At 33.2% G+C, this 12039-nt stretch overlaps 3 protein-coding genes across 4 annotated transcripts; all 3 read right to left on the reverse strand.

Annotated features, from left to right (window-relative positions):
- Positions 1–2030: 2030 nt before the first annotated feature.
- On the reverse strand, positions 2031–4325 carry LOC120141842 (40S ribosomal protein S6-like). Its single transcript, XM_039156615.1, has 6 exons — positions 4244–4325; positions 4076–4140; positions 3169–3226; positions 2950–3058; positions 2573–2845; positions 2031–2454 (listed from the first exon to the last, which is right to left on the reverse strand). Exons 1-6 carry the CDS (start codon positions 4247–4249, stop codon positions 2216–2218), a joined length of 750 nt encoding a protein of 249 aa, XP_039012546.1. The 5' UTR covers positions 4250–4325; the 3' UTR covers positions 2031–2215.
- Positions 4326–6117: 1792 nt separating this feature from the next.
- Positions 6118–8038, reverse strand: LOC120141876 (WEB family protein At4g27595, chloroplastic-like). Of its 2 annotated transcripts, XM_039156640.1 has the most exons (3): positions 7996–8038; positions 7419–7899; positions 6118–7364 (listed from the first exon to the last, which is right to left on the reverse strand). In XM_039156640.1, the coding sequence occupies exons 2-3, from the start codon at positions 7889–7891 to the stop codon at positions 6161–6163; spliced, it is 1677 nt and encodes a 558-aa protein (XP_039012571.1). In that variant the 5' UTR covers positions 7892–7899; positions 7996–8038; the 3' UTR covers positions 6118–6160. The 2 variants fall into 2 exon arrangements, with proteins under 2 accessions (XP_039012571.1, XP_039012572.1); XM_039156641.1 differs by lacking the exon at positions 7996–8038 and having other exon boundaries at positions 7419–7944.
- A 1370-nt stretch (positions 8039–9408) lies between these two features.
- Positions 9409–11409, reverse strand: LOC120141871 (pentatricopeptide repeat-containing protein At4g02750-like; the record flags this gene model as incomplete). The annotated part of the gene is made up of 2 exons (XM_039156636.1): positions 9409–10425; positions 10716–11409. Coding segments are annotated over 2 exons (1647 nt in total), but the record flags the coding sequence as incomplete, so codon positions are not given.
- Positions 11410–12039: the final 630 nt, after the last annotated feature.

Raw genomic sequence — 12039 nt, forward strand, 5'->3', positions numbered from 1 at the left:
TAATAACAATTAAAATGATTAATTAATTGTATTTTTTTCAAATAAAAATTTAATTGATCCATAAATTTTCAAATATGAAATATTTTTGTTTAATACTGGCTTATAATTAGATGTAACGTGAAACAATAAATTTAAACAACTGTACTAGGTAATAATGTGTCATAACTAAGATTGACGAATTTGAAAGTACTTCATTTGAAAGATAATTTCTTCAACAGTAGCAATATATCATCTTTTGACAGACTTCCAAAAATAAAGCCTGTCTTTTGAATACTACGAATTAAACAGACCGACACATATAGTTAAATGTTGATGTAAAATTTTAATATATTTTTACATAAATTATATAAAATTTAATATTAATTAAAATAAAAATAATACATGATATATTTAAATACTCAAGTAATATATTATCAACAGATAAAATTTTTATATAAATAATTTTTATTTAAATATTTAGAATTTCACTTGTTAAAAAATATAGAACAAAGACAATTTGATAAAATATGCATTCCAATAATCTTTTATTCCTTCAACCAAACACTGTAATCTTACATTCCTGCCAAACCAACCAAACACAGTAATGTAACATTCACAGTAATCATATTCCCTGGTAATCTTTTATTCTCACTGGTAATCTTACATTCCGTGAACTAAACGCACCCTAAGTGATCCGGGCATCTTTCCCTATCTTTCCCTATCAACTATTCATTTCATATTTTGAAAAAATAATTTCTCCAAACATATTCATTTCACCTATTGAGAAAATAATTTGTCCAACATTTCATTCGCGCTATTTTTCTTTCAGTTCTCACCGTATTATCTCATCAAATTCGCCAACTCTTCCAATAAAACTCCACCCCAAATCTATTAAGTGGCGTTTGGTCCGCTGGAATGTTTATGAGAGAATTAAAATTTGTGAAGGAATTGAAATCTGTCAGGAATTGGAATTCAATTCTATATTCTGTTTGGTTGGCAGGAAATGGAATTGAAATCTAATTCCATATTCTGTTTGGTTCGCAGACATGTCAGATGAATTTGATTTCAGTAATGTAAAATGACATAATTGTCCTTCTTGTTTTTTTGCTTTATTTTAGTTTGTTTTATAACTTACATGTAGTAATATATTATAAAAAATTTAAAAATATTAAATTTTCATTTTATTGATTGATTATTCATTTTAATAAATTATAAAAATCATGCTAATAAACATCATAGGTTAAAATCATCGCAATCAAAATATGTTAATAAATTACCAAAAGATAAAGTAATATTTCGATACATTCCAATCGGAGTATGTTAATTAGTTACCAAAAAATATACCAAAAACTATTTTTATTCAATATATGAATTAGAAACCCGACCCGACACGAAATAATAATAAAATTATTTTTATTCAATAAAAATATTGACTTAATTGAAAAAAATTATATATAGAGAGGTATTATTATAATTATTCATAAATATATAAAGTAAAATTATATATTTTTTTCGGGTCGGGTCCGATTTTTTTCACCCTAAACCCGAACCCGACTCGACCCGACCCGAATATCACACTTAAAAAACTCGACCCGACTCGAAAAAAATAAAATTTCACCCGACCCGACCAAAATATATGAATTAGAAATCTGACCCGACTCGACCCGAAATAATAAAAAAATTATTTTTATTTAATAAAAACAATGACTTAATTGAAAAAAATTATATATAGAGGGTATTATTGTAATTATTCCTAACTATAAAAAATAAAATTATATATATTTTTGGGTCAATTATTTTTAACCCTAAACCCAAACTCGACCCGAATATCACACTTAAAAACCCGACCCGACCAAAATAAAATTTCACCCGACTCAAATATATGAATTAGAAACCCGACCCGAAATGAGTAGCAAGAAATTGAAGGATTTTAATACTTCTAGCTGCTGTGACCTAACTGGCATTCGACAAATATCCACAGAATTGTGAGGGCGTTAAATGGTTGGAATCAGCGCAAACTGTAAAGAGGTGGCATTCGACAAGTATCACGATGCAAGCGTAACCAGAATAATAGGTAAAGACCCAAAACATAGTCACTAAAACTCCAAAGCATATTGTTCACCCCCCCCCCCCAAAGTTACACTTGGAAATTGAATAATCAAAATCACAACATATAATACTATTTTAGAATCCGCATTTAACTACTGACCAAAATGCCAAACTTTGTGACACACAGTTAAGCTGCGATGGAAGGCTTCGATGCAGCAGAGAGCCTGGATCTCTTCTTGGCCAAGCTCTCACTCCTGCGCTCACGCTGCTCCTTCAACCTCTGGGCAAGGAGTTTCTGGTACTCAGCAGCTTCCGCCTTGGCCTTTGCAACTCTCTTCTTCTTCTCTGCAATTCTGGCACGCTTCCTCTGCAAGGTCAAAGGAGTCACCAACCTCTGGATTTTGGGGGCCTTGCTGACTTTCTTACCTGCATTCCAAGAAAGTGATTGTTATATCCAGTTCACGGGCAGCTTCCGTCAAACAATATATTCAAATGAAAAACTCCTCCGGAAAAATTTATGCTCAAACAATCACTTTTTACTCACCAGTTTTGGTTGTAAAGGTTCGGCGATAAGTATTAACATACTTCCGAACATCATCCTCCTTGGATAGGTTGAACAACTTCCTGATTTTTGAAGCTCTCTTCGGACCCCTCATTCTTGGCTTCTCAGTGTCGGTCAATCCAGGAAGATCGTTTTCACCCTTCTTCACAATAACCAAGTTCAGAACTGAAAGGTCCTGACTAACAATGCATCCCCGAACGGACTTTCTCCTACGCTCTCCATTCCTCCTACCATACCCACGGAAGCAGGGGGTACCTATTCAAAAGAAATTAGAAAAACACATTCAATAAACCAAAACTCCATACAAGAAAGATTTCTACAAATAAACAAAAAGGAAAGAAGTTTAGCAGTCAACAGACCTCTGTGGAGCAAAAGGCGAACACGGCCAGGAGTGAGAACACCCTGCTTCATTGGAAAACCTTGCTTGTCACAGCCTCCCATGATCTTGAATACATAGCCCTTAAATTCCTGTAAAATGATATTTTAAGTAGCAAGCAATTCACAGTTACGAAGCCTACACGCAGCAGCAGAAATTTGAGGCAGAGAAGGAAAAAGTTAGAAGTAACTTGGAAACGTACCTCACCCAGCGCATCCCCACTGACTTCCTGCGAGATCCTCTTATCAAAAAAGGCTCGACTGCAATTTCAGATGTCAAGATGAGAGCATTTTCTTAATAAACAGTTACAACTTGAATTGCAAGAAGAACATACATTTACGCTTGCAACTACCATCACAATCGCAGCACACAAATTGAGCTATCATCTTATAAGGTCTTGCTGCCTATGTTATTTTACCCTCATTAAATACAAGTTAACTATATCTAGCAAGTTAATCCACCATAATACTATATTACAAGTCAGAACTTCATGTCTAGATGGGGGGGAAAGAGATTTAAGAACCAAATACATAATAAGTTTATGTTTAAAGATTTATGATTCAGATTCATTAGCTGATTTTATTTTATTTTTTGCATGCTTTAGGAAATATAAACAAAATTTGCATTTCACAAACCACATAAATGACTATCTATGAGGAATCAACAATATAAAACAGAGTCAACATTGTTTGAGTTTGAAAAAGGCCTAAATCTACAACTCAAAATCAAAGTTATAGACAAAAGAGATCATCATTAAAATTTTAAATTTCATTTTTCATGGTTGCATAAAATCAAACCTTAGAATAACCAATACCCAAATTTCATCAGCAAATAATATATACATTTTTAATTTGCTTCAAGCCTAATATACTTTTCACATTCTGTATATACGCTGCAAGATCTAATACCACCTAAATAACATAAATACAAAAAAAACCCAACATAGATTGGCTCTGTGAAGGGGAAAAAGACAGGTTTTTTTCCTAGGCTACTTTCATGGTTAAGATAACAAGAACTGAATTTGATACTAATATTGAACTTGAATCAACTAAGTAAATTTAAGCTCAACAATTTGTTTAAAAAATAGAGATAGAAAGGAAGGAAAATACAGTTTCTGGTCATCATCAATTTCCAGCTTTTTCTGGCAACCAGTAGTTGGATTTGCAATGTTGAACTGATACAAAAAACAACAAAAAAGAATCAACACAAATGAAAAAGAATAAACAAAACCCAAAAAGGATTAATATTTATTTATGGTTTTCTTATGAAAAAAAAACCTTCATTTTGGTTTGATGGTTCTTCCTGGTTACAGCTCTGAGAGAGAAATGCCTCCACTCTTCTCTTGCTAGCTGCCTTCTAAAGTTAGGGTTTCTGCTAAAGTTGATGTCAATATATAGGAAGGGAATAATACAGTGTTATTAGGGAAGACCATAACTTTTATCTGATATAAATTAGATTCGTACACGTGGAAATTTTGATGGGTCTAGATTTTATAGTTTGGGCTTTGGGTTATCTTGTTTAATGGATTTGTTTGGACCCACTCAATGACTTTTACTAAAGGTTATTTATAGGATAAATTCAATTAATGACCACTTAACTATTGTATCCTTTCAGTTTAATCATTGATCTTCCAATTTTATCAATCAGATAATCTAACTATTTAATTGTATTCAATCAAGCCGCTTGTTGTTAACATTAGGGGTATTCATGGTCGTCTAATCGTACCATTAAATTTAAACGGTCGATTAACCGCTATAACGGTTATTAAATTTTGTTAACTATAATCTAACTATTAAGAAATAGTTTAGCACTAACAGTTAACAGTTATTAACGTTTTGGTTATAGGGTAACGTATGGTTAACCTATTAAAATATTTTTCAAACATAACACAACTTAAAATTTTTAAAATTTCATAAAATTTACGACGATAGAAACATATATATTTATAAAAATCTTATTTATGTGTAAATGTATTTTATTTTATAGAAATATATATATTATGAGGTATATACATTTTTTTACATTTTGAAATCTTACGAGTATATTTATATTTCATATTTTAAAATTATGTATTTCTTTCATATATGTTTGATTTAATGTGCTCCTATATAAGATAAACATGATAACTAAAAGATAAGAGGGATCATTTTGATTTTATTTCTAATTTTATTATCTAAAAAATATAATTAATTATAATTTATTAATGGTTAACCGATGGTTAACCGTTTATCAAAAATCATTAATCGTAATTGTTAACCGATATTTTTTAGCGATTCGATTAACTAAAACCGTTAAACCTTAATGATTCGGTTAATTAACCTATAAAATGTTGCAGTTACATCAGTTAATGGTTACGATTAACGGTGACGGATTATTTTGAACACCCCTAGTTAACATATTTAACAGAAGTGTTAACGTGATAATTAATAAAATTAATATAATTATACATTTAATCGTCAATACTTATACATTCTATCAATTTGGTCTTAATTAAAAGTTTTAATGATACAATAAATTATATTATTTAATTTTTATATTTTAAACATAAAATTAATAAATAATACTTATATTTTGTAGGAATAAAATTATAAATTTTATATTTAATTTTTGAAAAATGAATTATTTATTTGAATAAAAAGAATAAAATATAGTTTTTTACAACATTAAACATGTTTATGAATTTTAACATGATTTAGTGATAAAGAAAGTTCTCAAAATATTATTATATGTCACTACCTATCATTTCATCTATATCATTCGAGATCTATTTCGATCTTTCTCTTTGTTATAAGGTAATATTTGTTCGAAATACTCTCAATCATTTAACAATAAACGTTCATACACCTCTGCAAACGTCATGTTCGAACCTGAGACCTCTAAAAATAATAACTATCCCTTTAATTAGTAAGGTTGTTTGGTGCGTGCAATGACAAGGAAAGTTTTGAAAACATTGATTATAATATTTATAATGACTAATTTTGATGTTTACCAATAATGAGCATTTTATTGATGTGCATGTTTTGTTGTTGCTTGAAAGCTGTAGCTCCATGAATGGTTTGCAATGATCAAACTTCAGAAACGGAAACTCTCATTTATTGAAACATATAGCATACAGGAAATACTTTTTCAAAAAAAGAAACCACACAATCAAGTGTACAAACAAACCGAAAATCACATTCGTATACAACAGCATTTTAATCTGAACCTTGTTCTAGTTTTTTGAAACTTTTTCTCTTTATAAGATCACCAAACCTTCTCAACAAAGCTTTCTTCTTCCTAGAGCTCCTATCAATTTCTTCATCGAAATTGCTTGTATCCATGTGCTCAAACTCCTCACCATTCATCGCTTCATCATCTGTCAAAGAAGACTTTTTCCTTTGATGGGTTGAGCTCCATGTTGAAGGAGTCTTTGGGGATTTAACCGTAGTATAAAAAATGGAGCCTTTAAGTGGATCATCAGAGAAATCCGAGTCAGAATCTCCATAAACATAACTTCCTCTGTTTGGGAGCTTTGAATCATCATCTGCATCCTTGTTTTTGTAATTCGGGAATGATAAGTTCAAACAAGCGCTTTTTGATCTATTATGTTTTGGTTTCTTTCCCTGTTGTTCTTTATCATCTTTATGATCCTTATCTGCTGGAAAAGGTGCTGCTTTTTGTTTCTTACCTCGCTCTTGATCATCAGCTTCACTGTTTGCATCACACAACAACAGCTTTAAATCCCTGATGTTGTCGACTGTTGTTGCTTCGTTGATCTTAAGGTTTTCGTTCTCCTGCGATAGGATACTCAAAGCTTCGTCTTTCTTGGCAACGGTGTCTTTGAGCTGGGAATTCTCTTCCTTGGCAATGGTGGCTGCTTCTTTGGCTACATTTGCTTCATTTATGGCCTGTTTCATTATATCCCTCAGTTTCTGATTCTCTTCCCTGGCCTTTATGTTCATGTTTTCAGCTTCTCTGAGTGATTCAAGCAATGCTTTGCTCTCTTCTTGTGCTGCATTCCTTTCATCTTCAACCTTTTTGATGCATTCGACGAATCCTTTCTCTTTTTCACTCCATGCCAACTGGGTTTCTTCGGCTTCAACCCGTAATCTCTCCGAAATGTTTTTGAATACCTCGGTTTCTTTCTTTGATTCGATGTACTTTTCCTCCATGCTCCTCAGCTGAAGCTTCAAGTTTTGGACTTCCCCTTTTGTTTTCTCGAGCTCGAGGTTTGTTAAAAGGAGTTTCTCGTTGGTTTGCTTCGCTTCGGCATTCACTTCCTTCAACGCCATGGCTAAATCATCCATGGCCTTTTTGTTGTTTTCTTCGGCGTCAATGGTGGATTTGAGTTGACTCTTTAACGAGTCTACTTCCTCAGCTAACCTCTTTGCCTTCAATGAACAAACTCTCTCTTTCTCCGATGCACAACGTAAGTTATCTTTTGTTAATTGAAGCTCGGATTCGAGTCTCTCCAAATGGTCATCCCCCATGGAACTCTGTGATGCAACCTCGGATGAACCTTCGGATTTCTCCAGGTTTTCCAGGAGGAACTTGATTTCTTGCTTGGATTTCTCGAGGGAAATCTGGGTTTGCTTATACTCTTCTGATTGAGCAACGAAGGAATCGTATATCTTCTTCTCGGATTCTTTCCTCTTCTCGATTTCTTCCTCCAATTCATGGATTCTCTTCTTCCCTTGAGACAACAAATCTATTGCTTCAGATTCGAAGGATTGCAACTGAATCAACTCCTTTTTCAATTTACGAAATGAAGCTTCTTTCTCAGCCAAAACCGCCTCCAATTCCTTAGCTTTTCCAAGTTCGGTTTTCAAGGATTCAATGTACCTCTCCTTGTTATTCAGTTCTGTATGAATGTCTGCAACTTTTCCGGACACCATTGTAGTACAGCACTCCTCAGCCTCTTTATTGGCAAAGCATGGCCCCTCCATTTCTTTCTCTGATCATTAAAAACAAAAACAAACAAAAAAAGTTTCAGACATAGATGATCATTGAAAAAACTTGAACAACAGAAACAAAATTTTCAGACATACACCTTTGATTGAGATGGTAATGTTCTATGGGAATGATTATGTTGGAGGGGAAAAAGCTCCTTTCTTGGGGGATAAAATCAATGAAGGGATTATATTGATAAACAATGCTAAAGATTTGGTGATTGCTATAATACCGACTCCATTTTCCTTATACTAAAACAACAAAAGCTTCAAAACAAGCAAGTTTAACAACCCATGATGCTTAAAAATGGTGAAATTATTCTACAAGAGAAAAATCCTATTGGAGAAAATTACGGAGACCATATCTAACTCATAATTGGTGGACTAAAAACGTGTTTTGTGGGAAAATCCGAGGTTGTTGGATATTCCATTAAAACCAATGCTATCTTTTTTCTTTTTTATTAGATTAGCCGGCTGAGATGGTCAACATCAATGAACAATGGTGCTTACTAATCCTTACCAAAAAGATCCATCCCTGCAAACAGTCACTCACAGGCACCAGAAATGACTATGGTGGAATTCTGTCGCAGTATGTTTTAGCATGAATTTCACCATAAATTCCATTCCCTATTAGTAATATTACAGGGTGGAACAATGCCATCATACCATTCACAGGGTGGAAGGATGTTGCATGTTTATAGTAACCTCTTGCTTTGATCTTTGTTTTTGTAAAACCAGCATTGGTGATGTATGACTAAACTCGTAATTAATCAGTATAAGGAGGAAATGAAATTATAAATAAATTCAATACATTTTTATATGCATGAACGAATGAATTAGTAATTATATTGTATTTTTTGACAAAATTATTATGTATTTTAAATCATATTAGTATAATTTTAAACGATGTTCACACATAATGTGATTTAAATCAACATAAATTGAACATTCATAAATGATATTTACATATAATGGTCAAGAATATTAGTCTATATGGACACCTAATTAGTAATCGACAACAAATAATTCTTTAGTTATAATATTAAATTTATAATTAAACTAAACATCTTAAACAATGAAAGTACAATAATGTAAAAACATAAACTAAAACAATTGTTGTTCTTCTCCGTGACCGTTTTCTTCTCCACTTGGGTTTAGTGACCGTTCTTCTAAGCTTTATTTCTCTCTCTCTTCACATACTTTCCCTCTTCCCCTTATTTTCCTTTTCTTTATCAAAATGCAGATCAAAAGAGATCCGTCGATTCCATCACCGACGATTGGCCAGATAGGCCCTTACACCATTTTCATTACCCTTCCTTCCACCAAAATCTTCCCGCTATCTTCCTTTGCTTTGTTTTTTGCTTTGCTGGGCTTTCGGTACGCCAATTTGATCGTTCCAGCATGTGTTCCTTAACGATTTGACGCGCATACGAATCTCAAATTAGAAGTAACAAATTCAAACAAGATTCGTGGGGTGAGAGACTGAGAGGCGAATTAGGTAACACTGCACCGACAATTGTGGCTTCCCCTTTTCTCCTGAAATTCTATCAGGGATCACAACTCCTATTGAGATATATATCAACCGAAACCACTCCACAACAAATCAATTTCTGCAATATTAACCAGTGCTTTCATTTGTAAACTGATACTCTTAATCTCTAAATGACTCGTGTCAGGGTGCGAGAGATCCCCTCCAAGGAAGTGGTGGTGCACCTTATTACCAATCTCCATCCAACTATATGCACATTGCTTCTTCACTCCTTGTTCTTTCTTCTGTAGCCTCATTCTTGTGACTTCATCCCACATGCCAGCCCAAGCATATATATTGGACAAAACAACACAAGTACCTGAATGATGTGGATTCCCAAGTTTCTTAGCTGCTAATTCCCCTAATTCTATATTCAAATAAAAACTGCAGGCACCTAGAAGAGCAACCCAGACTCCACCATCAGCTTCAAAAGGCATCTCTCGTATTATCTTGGATGCCTTTTCCAGCTGACCTGCTCGACTCAGTATATCAACCAAGCAAGAATAGTGCTCAGGTCTTGGATGAATCCCATATTTTCTTACCATTAGGTCAAAAAAGTCCATACTTTTATTTACTTTCCCTGCATGACCACAAGCAGATAATAAACTAAGAAAAGTTACCCCATCTGGTTCAACACCAACCACTTCCATCTGGTTGAAGAAATCAACAGCTTTTTCGTAGAGACCATGCTGTGCAAACGCAGAAATTATTGTATTCCGTGAAACAAGGCATGTTCCATTCATTTGTCTAAAAGCTTGCTCAGCATCAAGAATGCTACCACATTTACTATACATTATAATCAAGGAATGACACAAAGAAAGATCAAATTCAAACCCATATTTTATAACAAACGCGTGCATTTGTCTGCCTTCCTTAACAGATGCAAGGCCAGAAAAAGCAGTGGTAACAGAAACAAGGGTGAAAATATCCGGTCGGATAGCCAGCTTAACCATTTCCAAATACAACTTCAGTGCTTCCTCTCCAATCCCGTTTTCTGCATAACCTGTACCATGCGAAAGGCATAGTATAATCAGATAGATTCTACCTTTCATTTCCAGGAACAAAGTCTTCTTTCTAAACAAGAAACAAACTTTATCCTTTTCATATCTAAAACAATATTCCCTAAGTCAACTACAACATTTTTGAATGAGAAGTTTATAAAGCCTTTTTAATCTATATCTTCAGATTCAGATCAAAGTACAACTAGTGCAAGTTTATTTTACTTTTTCACTAACTAATATAAAACATACAAACATTAGGCACTCTATAGTAAATAAAAGGAAGTATCCTTACCTGTTATCATTGCATTCCAACACGCTAGGTCTTTGCACCGAATTCCATCAAACAAGGTCCTTGCATCCTCCACCCGCCCGTCGTTAAAATACCCCGTTATCATAGCTGTCATAGCAACGACATTCTTATTCGGCATCCGTTGATACAACTCCCTGGCTTCATCAAACCAGCCATTATCAGCATACCCACTAATCATCACCATCCAAGAAACATCATTCTTAAACGGCATCTCATCAAACAAAGCTCTCGCCTTCTCAAATTCCCCAACCTTCATATACCCATAAATTATTGCTGTATAAGATATCACATTCTTTCTAGGCATTTCTCGGAAAAGCATTCCAGCATCCTTTATCCTCTCCCATCTCACAAACCCCGATATCATGGCATTGTAAGACTCCGTATTTCTCTGAGGCATTGCTTTAAAATACTGGAAGGCTTCATCTAAGCATCCATTTTCAACACAACCTGTGATCATGGAGTTCCAGGAGAGTATATTTCTGTTAGGCTTTGAATAAAAGAGTTTCTTTGCTTCTTGGAGATACCCATTCTTCCAGTAGGCTGTAATGATAGAGTTCCATGAGACAACATCGTGAGAAGGCATATTATCGAACAGTTGGCGGGCAGCTGTAATGTCACCGGCCCTTGAAAGTTCTCGGATCCTATCGTTGCAGTCGTAGACATGGCGAACAGAGAAGATTATTTTAACAGTGTTCAAGTATTATTTGTTTGAAATTCCATATAAAAATGAATTAGTAATCATTTTTAGTGTGTTTTTAGTAACTTGAATGATAATATAATGTTATTTTAATAGTGTTTTAAGTATTATTGGTTCGAAATTATCCTTCAAAATATAAAAATTTTACAAAAAGGGGTAAAAACTTTACATGAGTCAAATCACTTGAAATTCTAATTTTAATGATAATATAATATTGTTTTAATAGGGTTTAAGTATTATTTGTTTGAAATTATCCTTCAAAATATAAAAATTTTATAAAAAGGGGGAAAAACTTTACATGAGTCAAATCACTTGAAATTATTAAAAACACACTAAAAATGATTATTCATATTTAATTCTTAATATTTATATATTCTACTAATTTAATTATAATTATAATTTAATTTATTCAGTTTATTCTTTTAATCAAATGATAATATACGCCATTATATAATTAGAAGAAAAACCAAATACATAATAAAGTGTGGGAGAGATTTAATCAAACCTTGGTCCTAATGATGAAATGGACGCACCCTTACCATTAAGCCAAGCTTTACACTTATACAATAGTTACCGTTAGAAAAAGGAGAAGAATGATCGAGGTAAGTT

Source organism: Hibiscus syriacus, unplaced genomic scaffold (genome assembly GCF_006381635.1).
Source record: "Hibiscus syriacus cultivar Baekdansim isolate YM2019G1 unplaced genomic scaffold, ASM638163v2 tig00110814_pilon, whole genome shotgun sequence".
Classification (NCBI taxonomy): Eukaryota; Viridiplantae; Streptophyta; class Magnoliopsida; order Malvales; family Malvaceae; genus Hibiscus; species Hibiscus syriacus.